The sequence below is a fragment of the Tachyglossus aculeatus genome, chromosome 4 (assembly GCF_015852505.1).
Source record: "Tachyglossus aculeatus isolate mTacAcu1 chromosome 4, mTacAcu1.pri, whole genome shotgun sequence".
Classification (NCBI taxonomy): Eukaryota; Metazoa; Chordata; class Mammalia; order Monotremata; family Tachyglossidae; genus Tachyglossus; species Tachyglossus aculeatus.
This window is the reverse complement of record NC_052069.1, coordinates 49,630,954-49,657,093: the sequence shown is the minus strand read 5'-3', so window position 1 is coordinate 49,657,093 and position 26,140 is coordinate 49,630,954. Positions and strand designations below refer to the sequence as shown.

General features: G+C 45.4%; 1 protein-coding gene across 5 annotated transcripts in view; it reads right to left on the bottom strand.

Annotated features, from left to right (window-relative positions):
- The window catches only part of SLC44A3 (solute carrier family 44 member 3), a 156,020-nt gene that overhangs the window by 114,320 nt on the left and 15,560 nt on the right, over positions 1–26,140 (bottom strand). For 4 of the 5 annotated variants that reach the window (XR_005450399.1, XM_038745896.1, XM_038745893.1 and 1 more), the window contains 3 exons: positions 21,077–21,237; positions 19,441–19,530; positions 15,938–16,062 (listed from right to left, as the gene is read on the bottom strand). Coding sequence is in view for 4 of the 5 variants with exons in the window: in XM_038745896.1 (XP_038601824.1) it covers positions 15,938–16,062; positions 19,441–19,530; positions 21,077–21,237 (376 nt within the window). In the remaining variant the exon portion in view is untranslated. The remainder of the gene's footprint in view (positions 1–15,937; positions 16,063–19,440; positions 19,531–21,076; positions 21,238–26,140) is intronic. The other variant, XM_038745894.1, reaches the window with a different exon arrangement.

The window sequence follows — 26,140 nt, the reverse complement described above, 5'->3', positions numbered from 1 at the left end:
ACAAGCCAGATTGGACACAGTCCATTTTTTTTTTAATGGTATTTGTTAAGCACTTAGTATGAGCCAGCACTTGACTAAACACTGGGGTACCTATTAATTAGCTTCCAAATTGGAACAGCTGTTGCCGACTTCTTTTATCAGAACCCAGTTCCCATCTGTTCCTGTTTCCTTTCACCCCTGACCAATAGCAGTTTCTTCTATTACAAAGGAAGGATGGGCAGTCACACGCTTCTCGGCCTTTGTTTCGATTCTCCCTCATCGTCCTCTCCTTTTTTTAGCCTTTGGGATTTCCGGGGGCCCTGTTGATCGGAGTGTTTGTCTTCTCCTTTGCCCCTTCATGTACTCATCCGCACCTCTCGGCTTCTGAGTTCATCCTCAAGTCACGACTTCTTTGGGAAACGTTTTTCTTTCCCTTTCCAGTCTCTCAGGCCTCTCCCAACAATCCCCCACTCTCCTTCACCCGCACAGTCACGGGACCAAGTGAGTCCCCAATCTGTTGGTGGCAATGAGGGGCCCTGAAGCCTGCTTTTCTTGGGGGGTTTTGGGGGTGTTAACGATCCCTTATTGGACAGTGACAAAAAAGGAGAGAAAGGGCATCGATTCTTTTGAAGTGTGGTGTTGGAGGAGGCTTTTGCGAATTCCATGGACTGCCCGAAAAACAAACAAATGGGTTTTGGAGCAAATTAAGCCAAAGTGGTCTTTGGAAGGCCAAATGGCTTGACTTGGACTAGCATATTTTTGGAAACGCCATTAGGAGGGCTAATTCTCTGGAGAAGACACTAATGCCAGGAAAAGTCCAGGGAAAACGTGGAAGAGGCAGATCAGCGGCTAGATCGATAGAGACCATAACAACGATACCAGAAGAACCGTTAGCAAGGTTATGGATTATGGCAGAAGACAGGACATCCTGGAAAACATACATCCACAGAATCATTATGAATTAGAAACGACTTGAAGGCACTTGATGATAACAACAACATTGATCTCTCTCTTTCCCCTTCCTCCAAATCCACAGAAAACATCAAAAGATCGTTTTTACTAAGCACTTACTCTGTGAACAGCACTGTACTAAGCGCTTAGAGTATAATGCAATAGAGGTGGTATATACAATTTCAGCACTCAAGGGCCTTGGGATTCATTCTGATGGTACTGACACCTATCTACTTGTTTTGTTTTTTTGTCTGTCTCCCCCACCTTCTAGACTGTGAGCCCGTTTTTGGGTAGGGACTGTCTCTATATGTTGCTGAAATGTACTTCCCAAGTGCCTAGTACAGTGCTCTGCACATAGTAAGTGCTCAATAAATACGATTGAATGAATGAAGGAATTGCTGGTCCCTGCCATTCTCCAACCTAGAGCCCGGGCGTCAGAAGGACCTGGTTCCTAACCCCGGCTCCGCCAATTGTCAGCTGCGTGACCTTGGGCAAGTCATTTCACTTCCCTGGGCCTCAGTTCCCGCATCTGCAAAATGGGGATTAAGACCTTGAGCCCTGTGTGGGACAGGGACTGTCCCCAACCCGATTATTCATTCATTCAATCGTTTGTATTGAGCACTTACTGTGTGCAGAGCGCTGTACTAAGTGCTTGGGAAGTACAATCAATCAATCGTATTTACTGAGCGCTTACCATGTGCAGAGCACTGTACTAAGCGCTTGGGAAGTACAAGTTGGCAACATATAGAGACGGTCCCTACCCAACAGTGGGCTCACAGCAACAAATAGAGACAATCCCTACCCAATGACGGAATCACAGTCTAGAAGGGGGAGACAGACAACAAAACAAAACATGTAGACGGGTGTCAAAACCGTCAGAATATATGCACATCATTAACAAAATAGAGTGGTAAATATGCAAGTAAAATAAAGAGTAATAACTCTGTACAAATAATAATAATAATAATAATAATGATGGCATTTATTAAGCACTTACTATGTGCCACGTACTCTTCTAAGCGCTGGGGAGGTTACACGGTGATCAGGCTGTCCGACAGGGGGCTCACAGTCTTCATCCCCATTTTACAGATGAGGTAACCGAGGCCCAGAGAAGTTAAGTGACTTGCTCAAAGTCACTCAGCTGACAATTGGCAAAGCTGGAATGTGAACCCATGACCTCTGACTCCAAAGCCCGGGCTCTTTTCACTGAGCCACGCTGCTTCTCTATATTATGAACAGAGGAGCATATGCCATGTGGAAGATGATCCCGCCTACCTTTGCAAATACAAGTAACTCATTTCTGTTATGAATAGCTTTGTTCCTGAAGAGAAGTAGCGTGGCCTAGGGGATAAAGCACAGGCCCGGGAGTCAGGGGACCTGGGTTCTAATTCCTGCTCTGCCACTTCTCTGTTATGTGACCTTTGGCAAGACGCTTGGCTTCTCTGGGCCTCAGTTACCTGATCTGGCCTACCCTACCCTACCTATTAGAGAAGCAGTGTGGCTCAGTGGAAGGAGCACGGACTTTGGAGTCAGAGGTCATGGGTTCGAATCCTGGCTCTGCCACTTGTCAGCTGTGTGACTTTGGGCAAGTCACTTAACTTCTCTGGGCCTCAGTTACCTCATCTGCAAAATGGGGGTGAAGACTGTGAGCCCCCTGTGGGACAACCTGATCACCTTGTATACCCCCAGCACTTAGAACAGTGCCTTGCACATAGTAAGCGCTTAATAAATGCCATTATTATTATTATTATTATTATTATTTGTTTTGTTGTCTGTCTCCCCCTTCTAGACTGTGAGCCTGCTGCTGTGTAGGGACCGTCTCTATATGTTGCCAACTTGTACTTCCCAAGCACTTAGTACAGTGCTTTGCACACAGTAAGCGCTCAATATGATTGATTGAATGAATGAATGAATATATACAAGTGTCGTGGGGAGGGGAAGGAAGTAGGGCTGCGGGAGGATGGGGAGGAGGAAAAGAAAAAGGGGGCTCAGTCTGGGAAGGCCTCCTGGAGGAGGTGAGCTCTCACCTCAGCACTTAGAACTGGCACCTAATAAGCACGTAGCAAATACCATAATGATTAAGTAGTGGGTAGGGACCGTCTCTATATGTTGCCAACCTGTACTTCCCAAGTGCTTAGTAATAATAATAATAATGATGATGATGGCATTTATTAAGCACTTACTATCTGCAAGGCACTGTTCTAAGCGCTGGAGGGGACACAAGATAATCAGGGTTGTCCCACGAGGGGCTCACAGTCTTAACCCCCATTTTACAGATGAGGGAACTGAGGCCCAGAGAAGTGAAGTGACTTGCCCAAAGTCACCTAGCTGACAATTGGCGGGGCTGGGATTTGAACCCATGACCTCTGACTCCAAAGCCCGGGCTCTATCCACTGAGCCAGGCTCAGCACAGTGCTCTGCACACAGTAAGCGCTCAATAAATGCGATTGAACGACGGAATGAATTAGTAGGCGCTCAATGGGTAGGGCAGAATGAATAAATGAACAAATACTGAGGAAAAAACAACTTGGAAATGTCCCTCAGTGGTCCCCAGCAGCAGCAGACCATGGACAGCAGGCGCCCCCTTGTGTGCAGATGGTCAAACAGCCTCAGGTCCCTCCCACTTGAATCAGGATAACAATGCAGGGGCCTGCCATTCATTCATTCATTCATTCACTCATTCACTCACTCACTCACTCATGTCATCCCCCGGGCCTGGAATGCCCTCCCTCTGCCCATCCGCCAAGCTAGCTCTCTTCCTCCCTTCAAGGCCCTGCTGAGAGCTCACCTCCTCCAGGAGGCCTTCCCAGACTGAGCCCCTTCCTTCCTCTCCCCCCTCGTCCCCCCTCTCCATCCCCCCCATCTTACCTCCTTCCCTTCCCCACAGCACCTGTATATATGTATATATGTTTGTACATATTTATTACTCTATTTATTTATTTATTTTACTTGTACAGATCTATTCTATTTATTTTATTTTGTTAGTATGTTTGGTTTTGTTCTCTGTCTCCCCCTTTTAGACTGTGAGCCCACTGTTGGGTAGGGACTGTCTCTATATGTTGCCAATTTGTACTTCCCAAGCGCTTAGTACAGTGCTCTGCACATAGTAAGCGCTCAATAAATACGATTGATGATGATGATGATGATGATGATTCACTCACTCATTCACTCATTCATTCATTCATTCACTCATTCACTCACTCATTCACTCACTCATTCACTCACTCATTCATTCATTCACTCATTCATTCACTCATTCACTCACTCATTCACTCTGTTTTATTTTATTTTATTTTGTTAGTATGATTGGTTTTGTTCTTTATCTCCCCCTTTTAGACTGTGAGCCCACTGTTGGGTAGGGACTGTCTCTATATGTTGTCAGCTTGTACTTCCCAAGTGCTTAGTACAGTGCACTGCACACAGAAAGCGCTCAATAAATACGATTGATTGACTGATTGATTCACTCATTCACTCACTCATTCACTCATTTTATTTTATTTTATTTTGTTAGTATGATTGGTTTTGTTCTCTGTCTCCCCCTTTTAGACTGTGAGCCCACTGTTGGGTAGGGACTTTCTCTATATGTTGCCAACTTGTACTTCCCAAGCACTTAGTACAGTGCTCTGCACACAGAAAGCGCTCAATAAATACGATTGATTGATTCACTCATTCACTCATTTTATTTTATTTTATTTTGTTAGTATGATTGGTTTTGTTCTCTGTCTCCCCCTTTTAGACTGAGCCCACTGTTGGGTAGGGACTGTCTCTATATGTTGCCAACTTGGACTTCCCAAGCGCTTAGTACAGTGCTCTGCACACAGTAAGCGCTCAATAAATACGATTGATTGATTGATTGATTCACTCATTCACTCACTCAATCATATTTATTGAGCGCTTACTGTGTGCAGAACACTGTATTAACCGCTTGGGAAGTACAAGTCGGCACCATCTAGAGACGTCCCTACCCAACAACAGGCTCCCAGGCTAGAAGGGGGAGACAGGCAACAAAACAAAACATGGAGACGGGTGTCAAAACTGTCAGAACAAATAGAATTATAGCTATATGCACATCATTAACAAAATAAATAAAATAGTAAATATTATTATAGAGTAATAAATCTGTACAAATATATACAAGTGCTGTGGGGAGGGGAAGGAGGTAGGGCGGGGGGGATGGGGAGGAGGAGAGGGAAAAGGGGGCTCAGTGTGGGAAGGCCTCTTGGAGGAAGTGAGCTCTCAGTAGGGCTTTGAAGGGAGGAAGAGAGCAAGCATTCGCATTTATTGAGCGCTTACTGTGTGCCAAAGCACCATCCTAAGTGCTTGGGAGAGTACAACATAACAACAAACAGCGTGGCTCAGTGGAAAGAACCCGGGCTTGGGAGTCAGAGGTCATGGATTCTAATCCCTGCTCCACTGCTTGTCAGCTGTGTGACTTTGAGCAAGTCACTTCACTTCTCAGCTCAGTGGAAAGATCACGGGCTTGGGAGTCAGAGGTTATGGGTTCTAATCCCGGCCCCGCCGCTTGCCAGCTTGTGACTTTGGGCAAGTCACTTAACTTCTCTGTGCCTCAGTTACCTCACCTGTAACATGGGGACTAAGACTGTGAGCCCCCCGTGGGACAACCTGATTACCTCGTATCTCCCCCAGAACTTAGAACAGTGCTTGGCACATAGTAAGCGTTTAACAAATACCATCAGTATTCTCTGGGCCTCAGTTCCTTCATTTGGAAAATGGGGATTAAGACTGTGAGCCCCATGTGGGACAAGATGATTACCTTGTATCTCCCCCAGCGCTTAGAACAGTGCTTGGCACATAGTAAGCGCTTAACAAATACCATCATTATTCTCTGGGCCTCAGGTCCCTCATTTGGAAAACGGGGATTAAGACTGTGAGCCCCCCGTGGGACAGGATGATTACCTTGTATTCCCTCCCCGCCCCCAGTGCTTAGAACAGTGCGTGGCACATAGTAATCACTTAATAAATGATTACTATTATCATTATTATTTATTATTATTATTATTATTTAATATTATTATTATTTAAGCACTTAGTACAGTGCTCTTCACAAGTAAGTGCTCAACAAATACTACTGAATGAATTCTTGCCCACAGCGACCTCACGGTCTAGAGGGGGGAGACAGACATTAATATAAATAGAAAAATAAAAATTATGCCATTCATTAAGCACTTACTGGACATCAGGCACTGTATTAAACACTGGGGTGGATACAAGCAAATCGGTTTGGACATAGTCCCTGTCTCATGGGGGCTCACAGTCTCAATCCCCAATTTACAGATGAGGGGACTGAGTCCTAGGGAAGTGAAGTGACTTGCCCAAGGCCACCCAGCAGATATGTGGAGGAGCCGGAATTAGAACTCATAGCCTTCTGACTCTCAGGCCTGTGCTCTATCCACTATGCCATCAATTCCAGAGATGGACAGATATATACATATGTGCTGTGGGGAACCCTGCCTGCTCCTATTAGAGGAAAAAGCGTGATTTAGTTCCTAATAATCTCTAACCTCCAAAGCCAAGCGAGCTCATTTTTCAACTGTGTGGGTTCCTGCTCCCAGGATAAATATTAACAATAATAATAATAATGATGGCATTTGTTAAGCGCTTACTATGTGCAAATCACTGTTCTAAGCGCCGGGGGGATACAAGGTGATCAGGCTGTCCCACGTGGGGTTCACAATCAATCCCCATTTTACAGATGCAGATGAGGTCACTGAGGCTCAGAGAAGTTAAGTGACTTGCCCAAGGTCACACAGCAGACACGTGGCAGAGCCGGGGTTCGAACCCACGGCCTCTGACTCCCAAGCCCGGGCTCTTTCCACTGAGCCACGCTGCTTCTCGAAATCAGGACCATTGTTGGAACTGAGCCCAATAAGAGGCAGCTGAGAGGCAGCGTGGTTCAGTGGAAAGAGCACGGGCTTTGGAGTCAGAAGGACCTGGGTTCCAATCCCGGCTCTGCCACCTGTCTGCTATGTGACCTGGGGCATGCCACTTCACTTTTCTGAGCCTCAGTGACCTCATCTGTAAAATGGGGATTAAGAGTGTGAGCCCACTTGGGACAGGGACTGTGTCCCACTTGATTAGCTTGTATCTACCCCAACATTTAGTACAGCACCAGGCACATAGTAAGTGTTTAATAAGTATCATTTAAAAAAAAGGTCTAAGTTCCCCAATGAGTTGGGGGGACTACCTTGCATAATAATAATAATAATTATGGTATTTATTAAGGTATTTATTATGGTATGTACTAAGCCAGCGCTTAGTACAGTGCTTTGCACATAATAAGAGCTTAATAAATGCCATCATTATTATTACTATTAAGTGCTTTCAGTGTGCCAGGCACTGTACTAAGCACTAGGGCAGATATAAGCAAATCAGGTTGGACACAGTCCCTGTCCCACGTGGGGCTCACACTCTCAATCCCCATTTTACAGATAATGTAACTGAAGCTCGGAGAATAATAATAATAATAATAATAATGGTATTTATTAAGTGCTTACTATGTGCAAAGCACTGTTCTAAGTGCTGGGGAGGTTACAAGGTGATCAGGTTGTCCCACGTGGGGCTCACAGTCTTCATCCCCATTTTACAGATGAGGTAACTGAGGCCCAGAGAAGTTAAATGACTTGCCCAAAGTCACATAGCTGACAGTTGGCGGTGCCTGGATTTGAACCCATGACCTCTGACTCCAAAGCCTGGGCTCTTTCCACTGAGCCACGCTGCTACCCTTCTTCACTTCTTCAGAAGTGAAGTAACTTGCCCGAAGTCACACAGCAGACAAGTGGCAGAGCCGGGATTAGAACCCATGACCTTCTGAGTCCCAGGCCCAGCCTCTATCCACTAGGCCATGCATGTAAGAGTCACTTTGGGTCTGCTGGGAAGGTTTAATAATAATAATGATGGTATTTGTTAAACACTTACTATGTGCAAAGCACTGGGGGGATACAAGGTGATCAGGTTGTCCCACGGGGGGCTCACAGTCTTAATCCCCATTTTCCAGATGAGGGAACTGAGGCCCAGAGAAGTGAAGTGACTTGCCCAAAGTCACACAGCTGACAATTGGCAGAGCTGGGATTTGAACCCATGACCTCTGACTCCAAAGCTGGGCCTCTTTCCACTGAGCCACACTGCTTCTGGTTTGTCCCAGAAGTCCAGACCCAACTACATAAGTAAAGGAAACATCCTCAGAAGGGCCCCTGCCAAAAAAGCTCCAAGCACCTCACTATGAAATGAGTCACAAAAGCAGCGTGGCCTATTACAAAGAGCACGGGGCCTGGGAACCAGAAGGACCTGGGTTCCAATCCCGACTCCGCCACTTGTCTGCTGTGTGACCTTGTGCAAGTCACTTCACTTCCCTGGGCCTCAGTTCCCTCATCTGTAAAATAATAATAATAATGACAGTATTTGTTAAGTGCTTACTATGTGCCAAGCACTGTTCTAAGCACCGGGGTAGATGCAAGGTAATCAGGTTGTCCCACGTGGGGCTCCCGGTCTTAATCCCCATTTTGCAGATGAGGTAACTGAGGCTCAGAGAAGTGAAGTGGCTTGCCCAAGGTCACACAGCAGACAAGTGGCAGAGGTGGGATTAGAACCCACACCCTCTGACTCCCAAGCCCATGCGGGACACGGACTGTGTCCATCCCGAATAGCTTGTATCTTACTCCAGCAATTAGGTTGGATCTACCTCAGCATTTAGTTCGGTGTCTGGCCCATAGTAAGCGCTTAATACTATTAAAAAAAAAATTAATCCTCAAAATGGGGGTCGGGGGCGACTCCTGTTTAAAGGATCTGGACATAGTCTGACCCATCTGGTGTTGGCTTGGAGATGATGCATCTTTAAATTATATATTATAAATTATGCATTCATATTAATGCCAGTCTCTTGCTTGGGACCCTAAGCCCACTGTGGGCAGGGAATATGTCTGCCAACTCTTTTGTATTGAACTCTGCCATGTGGCTAATATGGTGCTCTGTAATAATAACAATATTAATATTAATGGCATTTATTAAACACTTACTATGTGCAAAGTGCTGGGGAGGTTACAAGGTGATCAGGTTGTCCCACGGGGGGCTCACAGCCTTAATCCCCATTTTACAGATGAGGGAACTGAGGCCCAGAGAAGTGAAGTGACTTGCCCAAAGTCACACAGCTGACAATTGGTGGAGCCGGGATTTGAACCCATGATCTCCGACTCCAAATCCCGTGCTCTTTCCACTGAGCCACGCTGCTTCTCACTTACTGTACACAGTAAGTGCTCAATAAATGCCATTAATGATGATGATGATTGTGGTATTTCCTAAGTGCTTACTATGTGCCAGGTACTGTACTACCCGCTGGGGTAGATAGAAGCTAATCAGGTCAGATACAATCCCTGTTCCATTTAATAATAATAATAATAATAATAACAATAACAATGATGATGGTATTTGTTAAGAGCTTATTATGTGCCAGGCACTGTTCTAAGTACTGGGGTAGTGCTTTGCACATAGTAAGTGCTTAATAAATTCCATTATTATTATTATTATTATAGATACAAGGTAATTAGGTTGGATGTAGTCCCTGCCCCACATGGGGCTCACAGTCTTAATCCCCATTTTAGAGATGAGGTCACTGAGGCCCAAAGAAGTAAAGCGACCGATGATGACCATTCCAACTGGGCCAGCAGGGACACAGGCTAAGCCCCAGTATGCCTGACCCCTGCTCAGTGGAAAAAGCAAGGGATTTGGAGTCAGAGGTCAGGGGTTCAAATCCCAGCTCCGCCAATTATCAGCTGTGTGACTTTGGGCAAGCCACTTAACTTCTCTGGGCCTCAATCAATCAATCAATCATATTTATTGAGCGCTTACTGTCTGCAGAGTACTGTACTAAGCGCTTGGGAAGTACAAGTTGGCAACATACAGAGACAGTCCCTACCCAACAGTGGGCTCACAGTCTAAAAGGGGGAGACAGAGAACAAAACCAAACATACATAAGTAGAATAGATATGTACAAGTAGAATAAATAGAGTAATAAATATGTACAAACATATATACATATATACAGGTGCTGTGGGGAAGGGAAGGAGGTAAGATGGGGGGGATGGAGAGGGGGATGAGGGGGAGATGAAGGAAGGGGCTCAGTCTGGGAAGGCCTCCTGGAGGAGGTGAGCTCTCAGTAGGGCCTTGAAGGGAGGAAGAGAGCTAGCTTGGTGGATGGGCAGAGGGAGGGCATTCCAGGCCCGGGGGATGACGTGGGCCGGGGGTCGATGGCGGGACCGGCGAGAACGAGGTACGGTGAGGAGATTAGTGGCGGAGGAGCGGAGGGTGCAGGCTGGGATGGAGAAGGAGAGAAGGGCGGTGAGGTAGGAGGGGGCGAGGGGATGGACAGCCTTGAAGCCCAGGGTGAGGAGTTTCTGCCTGATGCGCAGATTGATTGGTAGCCACTGGAGATTTTTGAGGAGGGGAGTAACATGCCCAGAGCATTTCTGGACAAAGACAATCCGGGTAGCAGCATGAAGTATGGATTGAAGTGGGGAGAGACAAGAGGATGGGAGATCAGAGAGAAGGCTGATGCAGTAGTCCAGACGGGATAGCATGAGAGCTTGAACGAGCAGGGTAGCAGTTGGGATGGAGAGGAAAGGGCGGATCTTGGCAATGTTGCGGAGCTGAGACCGGCAGGTTTTGGTCACGGCTTGGATGTGAGGGGTGAATGAGAGAGCGGAGTCGAGGATGACACCAAGTTTGCGGGCTTGTGAGACTTGACGGATGGTAGTGCCGTCAACAGAGATGGGAAAGTCAGGGAGAGGGCAGGGTTTGGGAGGGAAGACAAGGAGTTCAGTCTTGGACATGTTGAGTTTTAGATGGCGGGCAGACATCCAGATGGAGATGTCCTGAAGGCAGGAGGAGATGCGAGCCTGGAGGGAGGGGGAGAGAACAGGAGCAGAGATGTAGATCTGGGTGTCATCAGCGTAGAGATGAGAGTTGAAGCCGTGGGAGCGAATGAGGTCACCAAGGGAGTGAGTGTAGATCGAGAACAGAAGGGGACCAAGCACTGAACCTTGGGGAACCCCCACAGTAAGAGGATGGGAGGGGGAGAAGGAGCCAGCAAAAGAGACTGAGAATGAACGACCGGAGAGGTAAGAGGAGAACCAGGAGAGGACGGAGTCTGTGAAGCCAAGGTCAGATAGCGTGTTGAGGAGAAGGGGGTGGTCCACAGTGTCGAAGGCAGCTGAGAGGTCGAGGAGGATTAGGACGGAGTAGGAGCCATTGGATTTGGCAAGCAGGAGGTCATTGGTGACCTTTGAGAGGGCAGTTTCCGTGGAATGTAGGGGATGGAAGCCAGACTGGAGGGGGTTGAGGGGCGAGTTGGTGTTGAGGAATTTGAGGCAGCGCGTGTAGACAACTCGTTCAAGGAGTTTGGAAAGGAATGTTCCCTCATCTGTAAAATGGGGATTAAGACCATGAGCCCCCCTTGGGACAACCTGCTCACCTTGTAACCTCCCCAGTGCTTATTATTATTATTATAACTACAAGGGCATGAACATTCTTAAGCCACTGCAAAATGCTCCCAACCCCCTTCCTCGGCATTCGCACTTCTTCATAATCATAATAATAATGATGATGGCATTTATTAAGCGCTTACTATGTGCAAAGCACTGTTGCAAGCGCTGGGGAGGTTACAAAGTGATCAGGTTGTCCCACTGGGGGCTCACAGTCTTAATCCCCATTTTACAGATGAGGGAACTGAGACCCAGAGAAATGAAGTGACTTCCCCAAAGTCACACAGCTGACAATTGACGGAGCAGGGATTTGAACCCACGACCTCTGACTCCAAAGACCAGGCTCTTTCCACTGAGCCACGCTGCTTCTCATCTGTTACCAGCTAACGAGTTCGCATGACTGTGAGCCCACTGTTGGGTAGGGACCATCTCGATATGTTGCCAACTTGTACTTCCCAAGCGCTTAGTACAGTGCTCTGCACACAGTAAGCGCTCCATAAATACGATTGATTGATTGATTGATTGACGGGGCAGCCGACTGCCTTATAATTTAAACAACCCAGCCCCGTCGAGTTAGGAAACAAAAGGGCCTCCTGTCCTGGCTACCTCGTGACTACTACAGGAAGTCTTCGACTGAAAACGTTTTGAGTTACGGAGAACGGTAGCGACAACCTCTCTGGATTTAAATCCTGTTTCGGCTTCTCAACCCGTCGGTTTCAACTTTCACAAGACCGGCGCCTTTGATGGCACTAGCTCGGCGGGTTGCGGAGAAACAAAAGCCATGAAGGAAGAAGGAGGGGAAGAGGAAAAGGTTTTAAAAAGGTGGTAGCGGGGAGGACAGACATTGGAGTAAGGGAGTGTCACCTGATTTCAAGTGGGATTCCCCGGGGGTGGCAACCTCTCTGCCTCAATATAAATACATTAAGGTAGCTATATTACTCACCTATAAATTGACCAAGTACACGATTCTGGGTAACTTTGGTTAAACAGCATATCCTACCTGGGTCCCTGTTCATTCATTCATTCATTCAATCGTATTTATTGAGCGCTTACTGTGTGCAGAGCACTGTACTAAGCCCTTGGGAAGTCCAAGTTGGCAACATATAGAGACGGTCCCTACCCAACAGTGGGCTCACAGTCTAGAAGGGGGAGACAGAGAACAAAACAAAACGTATTAACAAAATAAAAAATGTCCCATATAATAATAATAATGATGGCATTTGTTAAGCGCTTATTACGTGCCAGGCACTGTTCTAAGCACTGGGTAGATAAAAGGTAATTACGTTGGATGCAGTCCCTGCCCCACATGGGGCTCACAGTCTTAAGCCCCATTTTACAGATGAGGTCACTGAGGCCTCAGAATATTGGTCCTGACTTACATTTCAAATTACTCAATGCTATGTTTCAAGCACTTGCTGGGAGCAGAGCACTGTACCAAACGCTTGGGAAAGTCTAGTACAACAAGAGTTGGTACATGCGATCTATTCATTCAATCGTATTTATTAAATACAGAAGCAGCGTGGCTCAGTGGAAAGAGCACGGGCTTTGGAGTCAGAGGCCATGGGTTCAAATCCCGCTCCGCCACATGTCTGCTGTGTGACCTTGGGCAAGTCACTTAACTTCTCTGAGTCTCAGTTACCACATCTGTAAAATGTGGATTATGACTGTGAGCCCCACATGGGACAACCTTATCACCTTATATCCCCCCTGGCGCTTAGAACAGTGCTTTGCACATAGTAAGCGCTTAACAAATGCCATCATCATTATTATTATTATTATTGAGATCTTAATATGTGCGAAGCACTGTACTAAGTGCTTGGGAGGCTACAATACAACAACAAACGGACACATTCCCTGATCACAACGAGCTCACAGTCGTGAGGGGGAGACAGTCATTAGTATATGTCTGCACACAGTAAGCACTCAATAAATACAATTGATTGATTGATATGTTGCCAACTTGTACTTCCCAAGCACTTAGTACAGTGCTCTGCACACAGTAAGTGCTCAATAAATACGAATGAATGAATGAATATACACAAATAAATTACAGATATATATATATATATATATATATATATATACACATATGTGCTGTGGGGAAGGGAGAGAGGATAAATGAAGGGAGCAAGTCAAAGCGTCGCAGAAGGGAGTGGGAGAAGAGGAGAGAGGGGCTTAGGGAAGACTTTTTGGAGGCTTATTTAAAGCCTTCAATAAGGCTTTAAAGAGGGGAGAGTTACTGTCTGTCTCATCATCAATCGAATTTATTGAGCGCTTACTGTGTGCAGAGCACTGTACTAAGCGCTGTCTGATAGGAGAAGGGAAGAGATTTCCCGGCCGGAGGCAGAATGTGGGCAAGAGGTTGGCGGCGAGAAAAAATGAGATGGAGGAACAGTGAGAAGATTAGCATTAGAGGAAAGAAGTGTGCGGGCTCAGTTGTAGCAGGAGAGTAGCGAGGTGAGGCAGGACGGAGTGAGGTGATTGGGTGCTTTAAGATCCCTGCCCACAAGGAGCTTACAGTCTACTCGGGAGACAGACATAAATCAATTAATCAATCAATCGTATTTATTGAGCATTTACTGTGTGCAGAGCACTGTACTAAGCGCTTGGGAAGTACAAGTCGGCAACACATAGAGACAGTCCCTACCCAACAGCGGGCTCACAGTCTAGAAGGGGGAGACAGAGAACAAAACCAAACATACTAACAAAATAAAATAAATAGAATAGATATGTACAAGATAAATAAATAGAGTAATAAATATGTACAAACATATATACATATATACAGGTGCTGTGGGGAAGGGAAGGAGGTAAGATGGGGGGGGATGGAGAGGGGGATGAGGGGGATGACATTAAAATAGATTAGAGACAGGGGAACTAGCAGAGTAATTAAGATAGTTTCCAGAAGATGTGTCCTAAGTCCAAGTGCTGTCTAAACATGGAGCACACACTGATAAAGGAAAATATTAAACTTCATAACTGCATTATCAGGATGCAGGCACATTGAACCTGCTCAGTTATTAAGTTGTCTCCATTAAGTCATTAATCCATTCTCCAAGAGAATGAAAATGGCAGGGTGTAAGTATAACAGTGTGTGTCCACTGAGGCACGGACTTGAGGCCAAGAGGTCTCTTCAAAGGGTTAGTTTACTCCGTGCAAATTTCAAAGTAGCTATCGTATTTTGAGGGGAAGGAAAAATCCCTGCGTTTTGCAACAGTCAGGCACTAGAGTAACTGATAACTGTAACAGTAATAATAATAATAATAATGATGGCATTTATTAATTGCTTACTATGTGCAAAGCACTGTTCTAAGTGCTGGGGAGGTTACAAGGTGATCAGGTTGTCCCATGGTGGTTCACAGTCTTAATCCCCATTTTACAGATGAGGGAACTGAGGCCCAGAGAAGTTAAGGTACTTGCCCAAAGTCACACAGCTGACAGTTGGTGAAGCTGGGATTTGAACCCATGACCTCTGACTCCAAAGCCCGTGTAATAACTGTAGCATTTGCTAAGCACTTACTATGATGTGCCACATGCTCACCGTATTAAGTGCTGGGGTAGATACAAGATGAGAATCAATCAATCGTATTTATTGAGCGCTTACTGTGTGCAGAGCACTGTACTAAGCGCTTGGGAAGTACAAGTTGGCATGAGAAGCAGTGTGGCTCGGTGGAAAGAGTACAGGCTTTGGAGTCAGAGGTCATGGGTTCAAATCCCGGCTCCGCCAACTGCCAGCTGTGTGACTCTGGGAAAGTCACTTAACTTCTCTGTGCCTCAGTTACCTCATCTGAGAAATGGGGATTAAAACTGTGAGCCCCCCGTGGGACAACCTGATCGCCTTGTAACCTCCCCAGCGCTTAGAACAGTGCTTTGCACATAGTAAGCGCTTAACAAATGCCATCATTATTTTATTATTATTACTATTATTATGATCAGGTCCCACATGGGATTACGTAGGATTGGATCTCCATTTTGCAGATGAGGGAACTGAGGCGTGGAGAAGAAGTGACTTGACCAAGGTCATTCAGCAGGCAACTAGACTGCGAACTCGCTGTGGGTGGGGAATGTGTCTATTTATTGCTATAGTATACTCTCCCAAGCGCTTAGTACAATGCTCTAAACACCGGAAGCACTCAATCAATACGACTGAACGAACAACTGGCAGAGCTGGGAATAGAACCCAGGTAGGGGAAGCAGCGTGGCTCAGTGGAAAGAGCCCAGGCTTGGGAGTCAGAGGTCATGGGTTCGAATCCCAGCTCCACCACTTGTCAGCTGGGTGACCTTGGGCAAGCCACTTAACTTCTCTGTGCCTCAGTTACCTCATCTGTAAAATGGGGATTAAGACTGTGAGCCCCAAGTGCGACATCCTGATCACCTTGTATCCCCCCCAGCACTTAGAACAGTGCTTTGCACATAGTAAGTGCTCAACAAATACCACCGTTATTATTATTATTATTACTCTTCCCACTAGACCACGCTGCTTCTTGGCTTTCTAGAGTGAGGCAGTTCCTTACCGTGATGACTGTGGATACGATGGAAAATCCCAGTAAAAACTTCACGTTTTCCTTCTCTGTATCCAGCTCCGTGCTGATGCTGTTGACATAGTCATAGTACAGCCACCATAAGACACCAGAGACAACTGGAAAATAAACACCAATTACAGTCAGTACTTATGGAAGGAGAGAAGAATCTTCCAGGCTTAGCCTGTGGCACACTAGATAAATCAAATTACCGCATACCCTAGGTGGCCTCTCAAATACAAGGTCCCAATCCACTCACAGCTTTAATAATAATAACGTTAGTATTTGTTAAGCACTTACTATGTGCCAAGCACTGTTCTAAGCTCTGGGGAGGATACAGTGTAATCAGGTTGTCCCCTGCGGGGCTCACAGTCTTCAACCCCATTTTACAGATGAGGGAACTGAGGCCCAGAGAAGTTAAGTGACTTGCCCAAAGTCACACAGTTGACAAGTGGTGGAGGTGGGATTAGAACCTACAACCACTGACTTCCAAGCCCATGTTCTTTCCACTAAGCCACACTGCTTTTCTTTATGTACACATGTATATATACCCATCCTCCCCACCTTCCCTCCTTCCCCTCCCCACCGCACCTGTATGTATGTATATATGTTTGTACATATTTATTACTCTATTTATTTTACTTGTACATATTTATTCTATTTATTTTATTTTGTTAATATGTTTTGTTTTGTTGTCTGTCTCCCCCTTCTAGACCGTGAGCCCGCTGTTGGGTAGGGACCGTCTCTACATGCTGCCAACTTGTACTTCCCAAGCGCTTAGTCCAGTGCTCTGCACACAGTAAGCACTCAATAAATACGACTGAATGAATGAATGAATATATATGCATGTTGTATGTATACGCACACAAACCCACACGTACGCTTTCAGCAACAACTCCCTTTCAGGATGGGATTAACTGCATTTAACCCTGGGCCTCTGTGGGAGTGCTTAACAAACACCATCATTATTATTACCATTATTACACACACACACACACACACACACACACACACACACACACACACACTCTCTCATTCAATCATATTTATTGAGTGCTTACTGTGTGCAGAGTACTGGACTAAGCACTTGGAAACTACAATTCAGCAATAAAGAGAGACAACAGTCTATCTCTGGCGGGGGAGATAGACACCAAAACGAGTAAAGAGGCATCAATACAAATAAAAGAATTATAGATACATACATATATACATAAGTGCTGTGGGGTGGGGGGCAGGGGGGAAGAACAAAGGGAGCAAGTTGAGGTGATGCAGAACGGAGTGGGAGCTGAGGAAAAGGGGGCTGAGTCTGGGAAGGCCTCTTGGAGGAGGTATGCTTTCAGTAGGGCTTTGAATGGGGAAAGAGTGTTATGTGTATCTACATATGTATGTAAATATCCATACATATAATATATATGTACGAAAATATATATGTGTGTGTGTGTGTGTGTGTGTGTATTGTACTCTTCCAAGCACTTAGTATAGTGCTCTGCACACAGTAAGTGCTCAATAAATACGACTGAATGAACACACACATATATATATATATATATATATTACCTCATGTTACCATCTTACCTCCTTCCCTTCCCCACAGCACCTGTATACATGTTTGTACATATTTATTACTCTATTTATTTATTTATTTTACTTGTACATATCTATTCTATTTATTTTATTAGTATGTTTGGTGTTGTTCTCTGTCTCCCCCTTCTAGACTGTGAGCCCACTGTTGGGTAGGGACTGTCTCTATATGTTGCCAACTTGTACTTCCCAAGTGCTTAATACAGTGCTCTGCACACAGTAAGCCCTCAATAAATACGATTGATTGATTGATATAGGGGTGGTCTTAAAGGGCAGTACTCCCTCATACATCCCATAGGTGACAAGTGACTTTGACTCCGAGAATCCAAACCGTAAATCTGTTTATTGTTGTACTGTACTCTCCCAAGCACTTAGTACAGTACTCTGCACACAGTAAATGCTCAATAAATGTGATTGAATGAATGAATAAAAGGAGAGCTGGGTCATTGACTCCCTGTGGGTAGCACAAAGTCAATTCCATTATATAATAATTGTGGTACTTGTTAAGCGCTTACTATGGGCCAGGCACTGTACTAAGTGCTGGGGTGGATACAAGCAAAGTAGGTTGGACACAATCCCCGTCCCACGTGGGGCTCACAGTCTTAATCTTTATTTTACAGATGAGGTCACTGAGGCCCAGAGAAGAGAAGTGACTTGCTCAGGGTCACACAGCAGACAAGTGGCAGAGCCAGAATTAGAACCCATGACCTTCTGACTCTCAGGCCCACACTCTATCCACTACATGATGCTGCTTATTATTATTATTATTATATAATAGTATAATAGCATTATATAATAATAATAATGATGATGATGGTATTTGTTAAGCGCTTACTATGTGCAAAGAATTGTTCTAAGCACTGGGGAGGATACAAGGTGATCAGATTGTCCCATGTGGGGCTCACAGTCTTAACCCCCATTCATTTTACACATGAGGGAACGGAGGCACAGAGAAGTTAACTGACTGCCCAAAGTCACACAGCTGACAATTGGTGGAGCCGGCATTTGAACTCATGACCTCTGACTCCCAAGCCCGTGCTCTTTCCATTGAGCCACGCTGCTTCTTGATAGTATTTCTTAAGTACTTACTATATGCCTGGCCTCAATTTCCTAATCTGTAAAATTGGGATTAAATACCTCTCTTCCTCCCTACTTAGCCAGTGAGAGCCCTATATGGGATAAAAACAGTCTCCAACGTGATACAGAGCTTAGGACTGTGCTTGGCACAGGGTAAGCTCTTAACAAATACCAAAATTATCATTATTACTCTCCCTTTAAGAATGCAGATACTACCAACAGCCTACCATCGTCCCAGATCTTAAATATAATCTACACACATAAATATCAAGAGGTAACCTTAAAAAAAGACGTAAGAATACTCCCCACCCCAGCCCAAATCACCACAAGTTAGAGTTCTAGTATGTGGATTAATACTACTACTACTACTACTAATAATAATAATAATGGCATTTATTAGGTGCTTACTATGTGCAAAGCACTGTTCTAAGTGCTGGGGAGGTTACAAGGTGATCAGGTTGTCCCATGGGGGGCTCACAGTCTTAATCCCCATTTTACAGATGAAGTAACTGAGGCACAGAGAAGTTAAGTGACTTGCCCAAAGTCACACAGCTGACATTTGGTGGGCAGGGACCATCTCTATATGTTGCCAACTTGTACTTCCCAAGCACTTAGTACAGTGCTCTGCACACAGTAAGCGCTCAATAAATACTATTGAATGAATTTGGCGGAGCTTGGATTTGAACCCACGACTTCTGACTCCAAACCCTGTGCTCTTTCCATTGAGCCATGCTGCTTCTCTACTTGGGAAGAGGAGGAATTTGATGTTTTACCTATATAAAAACTTATTTTGGTTTACCACATTTATAGATAACATGATTAAACCTAAGAGTACTTACACAATAAGCCCATTATAACCAATGTAATAAAAATGTGAACCAGGAGGGTGGTGACACAGCAGAAGATCAAAACCATAGTAAAGGATAAGGCTGAAAAAAAGCAAAATAGGCAGTTAAGAATTATTCAATGATAATCTAAACTTCTGGACACAGTAGGCACTTGATAAATACTATTAAATAAATATGAGTAAAATATGATAAAAATTGGGTGCAATTAGCTAGACCAAATGCTATTTAACTTTACATAAATGACTGTGGGCATTTTATGACATTATTCGAATTTGAAATTTAAAAAAAAATTGGCGTAAAAATCTTGAGACCGGACTTTAAACATTAAGGTCTTCCACTTGTCCACAGTTTGAAATGAAACAGAGTAAGTCAACTACATTTTAGGAATTTCTTTATGGTACTTGCTAAGCCCTTACTATGTGTCAAGCACTATTCTAAGCTCTGGGATAGATAGAAGTTTATCCAGCTGGACACAGTAGGAGAAAGGAGTATTTAATCCTCATTTTTAGACTGTGAGCCCACTGTTGGGTAGGGACTGTCTCTATATGTTGCCAACTTGTACTTCCCAAGCGCTTAGTACAGTGCCCTGCACACAGTAAGCGCTCAATAAATACGATTGATTGATTTTACAGATGAGGTAACAGGCACAGAGAAGTTAAGTAACTCTCTGCCACTTGTCTGCTGGGTGACTTTGGGCAATTCACTTCACTTCTCTGTGCTTCAGTTGCCTTATCTGTAAAATCGGGATAGAGACAGTGAGCCCCAAGTGGGAAAGGGACTGTATCCCACCTGATTTGCTTATATCCATCCCAGTGTTTAGTACAGTGTCTGGCACATCATAAGTGCTTAAGAAATATCATTTTGGGTTTTTTTGCCCAAGGTCACACAACAAGCAATTGGTAGAGCTGGAATTTGAATCCAGAACCTCTGACTCTCTTTCCACTAGGCCGTGCTACATCTCCCGTGGCTAGAAAAGCAGCGTGGCTCAGTGGAAAGAGCCCGGGCTTGGGAGTCGGAGGTCATGGGTTCTAATCCCGGCTCCACCACTTGTCAGCTGTGTGAGTTTGGGCAAGTCACTTCACTTCTCTGACCCTCAGTTACCTCATCTGTAAAATGGGGATTAAGACTGTAAGACCCCCGTGGGACAACCTGATCACCTTGTAACCTCCCCAGCAGCTTAGAACAGTGCTTTGCACACAGTAAGCACTTAATAAATGCCATCATTATCATTATTATTCTCTGAGCCTCAGTTCCCTCATCTGTCAAATGGGGATTAAGACTGTGAGCCCCACGTGGGACAACCTGATCACCTTCTGTCCCCCCCAGCACTTAGAACAGTGCTTCGCACATAGTAAGTGCTTAACAAATACCATCATCATCATCATCATCATCATCTCTCAGAGGCATAAATAAGAATGGCATAAAATGCTTCTGTTCAAATTTTATTGGTAATTTTAAGATGAAAAATGTCTAAAAAATTTTCAACCAATGTCATCCAGCCCCCTCATCTGATAAAAATAAAAGTCAGATCCCCTGTAATCCCGCTGTAACCCGACTACGAATACTTTAAATGTGAAATGTAGTCTATATTCCACTGTTAAAAATGTGTTTCCGCATCCGACATTACCTACTGAAAGGACACACAGGCCAAGGACGGTTTCTCTTCCTGCCATTATTCCACCCAGGATGCGCTGCAAGGTGCCCACATCATTAATCAAAACCGCTGCAAAGACGGAGTAGCATTCAGGTGTTTGAGGGAGACATCGATTAAACAAGGGGAAGGATTTGCTGGAGAAAAATGGAAAAAAAAAGAGGGGTGAAGAGGTGTATTTTCCCCTTTCAGGGCCATACCTGGAGAGTTTTCAGTACACTGTGAGTCTCGACTTTGGGAGGGAGAGTGAAGCAGAGGCCTATCCATTCCATTCCCGGCTTGGGCAGTGGCTAGCGAGAGGAAGGGCATCTGCTACAAGTCAAAACTCACCTGTGCTGGGAGAGTCGAGGGTGGAGACTCAAGTTTATTGTGTGGAAGGAACCACTTCCATATTTTTACCAGGAAAAGTCTATGGATACACTACCAAAATGACTGCAGGATGGGGGCGGGGTGGGAGGGTGACGTTCTGGGAAAAATGCGTCCGTGGCGTTGCTATGGGTCGGAGTCGACTCAACAGCATAAGACAAGAAGAGGTATTTATCATCAGAAGTTCAGGTGTCAACTCACAGAGAAAAACTTATACACAATGTAGTGAAAGAGATTTAATCTGCTGTCCACAGGAGGCAGGGCTCAATGAAACAGTGAATTTCTCATTTCCTAATGGGAGAGGTGAATGCTGTCAAGCCACGTTTCTTTGAGTTAAAACATGGCTGGCAATATGGGATGTGGGATAGATTAGATCTATCCCATCCCCCTCCATCCCTCTCCATCCCCCCATCTTACTTCCTTCCCTTCCCCACAGCACCTGTATATATGTATATATGGTTGTACATATTTATTACTCTATTTATTTATTTATTTTACTTGTACATATCTATCCTATTTATTTTATTTTGTTGGTATGTTTGGTTTTGTTCTCTGTCTCCCCCTTTTAGACTGTGAGCCCACTGTTGGGTAGGGACTGTCTCTATGTGTTGCCAATTTGCACTTCCCAAGTGCTTAGTACAGTGCTCTGCACATAGTAAGCGCTCAATAAATACGATTGATGATGATTAGATGGGTGACTATTAACAAGGTGTCAGGCAAAAGAAAAATCTCTAACGCCAATTCAATCAATCAGTAGTATTTATTGAGTGCTCCGTGCAGAGCGCTGTACTAAGCGCTTGGGAGAGCACAAAACAACAGACTTGGCAGAAATGTTCCCTGCCCGTAAGGAGTTTACAGTCTAGAGGGAAATAACGATTTAGCTATTTAGCAACTGAGCTACACCTAAGTACAATAAATTCCCAGAAAACCCTAGGGGCGGGAAGCAGGAAAGGACAGTCACTTGGCCTTACTCTTTAGAAGCCAACTGAATATGCAGCTGCCTTCCCAAAAAGAGACAGGAGCTCCTAACTGACGCAAACTGTGAGGGTGAATAATAATAATAGCGCGCCTCAGTGGAAAGAGCCCGGGCTTTGGAGTCAGAGGTCATGGGTTCAAATCCTGACTCCGCCAATTGCCAGCTGTGTGACTTCGGGCAAGTCACTTCACTTCTCTGGGCCTCAGTTCCCTCATCTGTAAAATGGGGATGAAGACTGTGAGCCCCTCGTGGGACAACTGGATCACCTTGTAACTTCCCCAGCGCTTACAACAGTGCTTTGCACATAGTAAGTGCTTAATAAATGCTATCATTATTATTATATTAATAAGCAGCGTGGCTCTCTTGGGGCTTGGAGTCAGAAGGATCTGGGTTCTAATCTTGGCTCGACCACTTGTCTGCTGTGTGACCTAGGGCAAGTCACTTCACGTCTCCGGGTCTCAGTTACTTTATCTGTGAAATGGGAATTAAGACTGTGAGTCCCATGTAGGACAGGGACTGTGTCCAAGATGATTAACTTGGATCTACTCCAGCGCTTAGTACAGAGCCTGGAACACAGCATGTGCTACTTACTTGCTTCTCCTACTACAACCAAGCCTGCACACTTTGTTCCTGTGATACTAACCTGCTCACTGTACCTCGATCTCAACCTAGCCACCATCCTCTCACCTGCGTCCTGCCCCTCCCTCCTCATATCAGACAGATAATTGCTCTCCCCCACTTCAAGCTTTATTGAAGGCACATCTAATGATAATAATAATAATAATAATAATAATAATAACTGTGGTATTTTTAAGTGCTTACTATGTGCCAGGCACTGTAAGTGCTGGGGTGGATAGAAGCAAATCAGGTTGGATACAGTCCCTGTCCCACATGGGGCTCATAGTTTTAAACTCCATTTTACATATGAGGTAACTGATGCACAGAGAAGTGAAGTGACTCGCCCAACGTCCCACAGCAGACAGGTAGCAGAGTTGGGATTAGAACCCAGGTCCTTCTGACTCCTGGGCATGTACTCTGTCCATTAAGCCACGCTGACTAAGCCCTCTTTTCCTCTTCCTCAACTCCCTTCTGGTTTCACCCTGACTTACGCCATTTATTCATTCTCTCCTCCTAGCCCCGCAGCACTTATGTACATATATGAAATATATTTATTTATATTATCTGTCTTTCCCTATAGGCTGTAAGCTCCCAAGCACTTAGTACAGTGCTCTGCGGACAATAAACACTTGAAAAATATGACTGACTGAAGTGCTTAACAAATGCCATTAATATAATAACAAAAACAATAATAATAAGTACTTGCCACTATTCTGTCCCAAACACCATCCTAAAGACTGGGGTAGACAGAAGATAATCAGGTTGGACACAGTCCTAATCCCGAGAAGCAATGTGGCCTAGTGGGCCTGGGAGTCAAATGACCTAGCTTCTAATCCCAGCTCTGCCACTCCCAGCAGTATCTTCAGATGAGATCTCCTCCCTCCTCTCAAAGTGCTACTCCATACGCCTGTGCTTCAGACCTTCTCATTCTATGAAATCTCTCGCCCCGTCCCTCCTCCCCTCCTTAACTTCCATCTTCAACCACTCACTCTCCACTGGTTCCTTCCCCCCTGCCTTCAAACATGCCCACGTCACCCCCATCCTAAAAAAAAAATCTCTCTTGACCCCACCTCCCCTTCTAGTTATCACCCTATCTCCCTCCTATCCTTCCTTTCCAAACTCCTAGAATGAGTCGTCTACACACGCTGCCTCGAACTCCTCAACTCCAACTCTCCCCTCGACCCCCTCCAATCTGGCTTCCATCCCCTACACTCCACCAAAACTGCCCTCTCAAAGGTCACCAATGACCTCCTTCTTGCCAAATCCAATGGCTTCTACTCTATCCTAATCCTCCTCGACCTCTCAGCTGCCTTCGACACTGTAGATCACCCCCTTCTCCTCAACACGCTATCCGACCTTGGCTTCACAGACTCCGTCCTCTCCTGGTTCTCCTCATCTCTCTGGCTGTTCATTCTCAGTCTCCTTTGCGGGCTCCTCCTCCCCCTCCCATCCCCTTACTGTAGGGGTTCCTCAAGGGTCAGTTCTTGGTCCCCTTCTGTTCTCTATCTACACTCACTCCCTTGGTGAACTCATGCACTCCCACGGCTTCAACTATCATCTCTACGCTGATGACACCCAAATCTACATCTCTGCCCCTGCTCTCTCTCCCTCCCTTCAAGCTCGTGTCTCCTCCTGCCTTCAGGACATCTCCATCTGGATGTCTGCCCGCCATCTAAAACTCAATATGTCCAAGACTGAACTCCTTATCTTCCCTCCCAAACCCTGCTCTCTCCCTGACTATCCCGGCACTACCATCCTTCCCATCTCACAAGCCAACAACCTTAATGTCATCCTCGACTCCGCTCTCTCGTTCACCCCACACATCCAATGTGTCAACAAAACCTGCCGGTCTCAACTCCACAACATCGCCAAGATCCGCCCTTTCCTCTCCATCCAAACCACTCTCTTGCTGGTTCAATCTCTCATCCTATCCCGACTGGATTACTGCACTGGCCTCCTCTCTGATCTCCCATCCTCCTGTCTCTCCCCACTTCAGCCTATACTTCACTCAGCTGCCCAGATTATCTTTGTACAGAAACGCTCTGGACATGTTACTCCCCTCCTCAAAAATCTCCAGGGGCTGCCTGTCAACCAACGAATCAAGCAAAAACTCCTCACTCTTGGCTTCAAGGCTCTCCATCACCTTAATCCCCATTTCAAAAGTCTTAATCCCCATTTTGCAGATGAGGTAACTGAGGCCCAGAGAAGTTAAGTGACTTGCCCAAAGTCACACAGCTGATAAGTGGCGGAGCCGGGATTAGAACCCATGACCTCTGACTCCCAAGCCTGGGCTCTTTCCACTGAGCCACCCTGCTTCTCACGCATCTAACGTATCCACTCTATGGATACGTTACCAGAACGATTGCAGATGGAAGTGGGGTGTTCTGGGAGAGATGTGTCTATGGCGTCGCTATGGGTCGGACACGACTCGACAGCATAAAACAACAATAACAACATATTCTGCCTTTTGGTCACAGAGAAGCAGCATGGCGCAGTCTACAGAGCATGGGACTGGGAGTCGGAAGGACGTGGGTTCTACTCCCGGCCTCTGACTCCAAAGCCCATGCTCTTTTCATTGAGCCATGCTGCTCTGTATAACGGTGATATTTCTACTTGGGCATTTTAAAGCCTGATTACAAGCCACATTTTGACTTGCAGACCTAAAAAACCTAAATCTGTTCAGAGACAAAAGGAAATAGAGAAAATATGGGTTGTCCTACCTGCAATCTATTGCACTAATTTTATCACGACCTAGTATGCTTGATATTCTGCCACATGTTCCAAGATGGATCAGGAAGGGGAAACCGATGGTTTAGTCCCAGGGAGGTGGTATATTTAGACGGTGTTCTTTGGCCCTGGAGCAAAATGTCTCATGCTACAAGCTTGGCATTGCTACTTCATGATAAAACTAGATTTCTACATCTGACTCCTACTTGTTTCTGCACAGAAGGAGAGAGTAACAAAACTGCTGTTAGACTAGAACAGCATCTGCCCCATCCCAGGAAATGTCTGTCACAACCCCAAGGAGCCTGATTTGATTGGTCTGTCTTTACTGGGAAGGACAATACTCTACTGGTTGG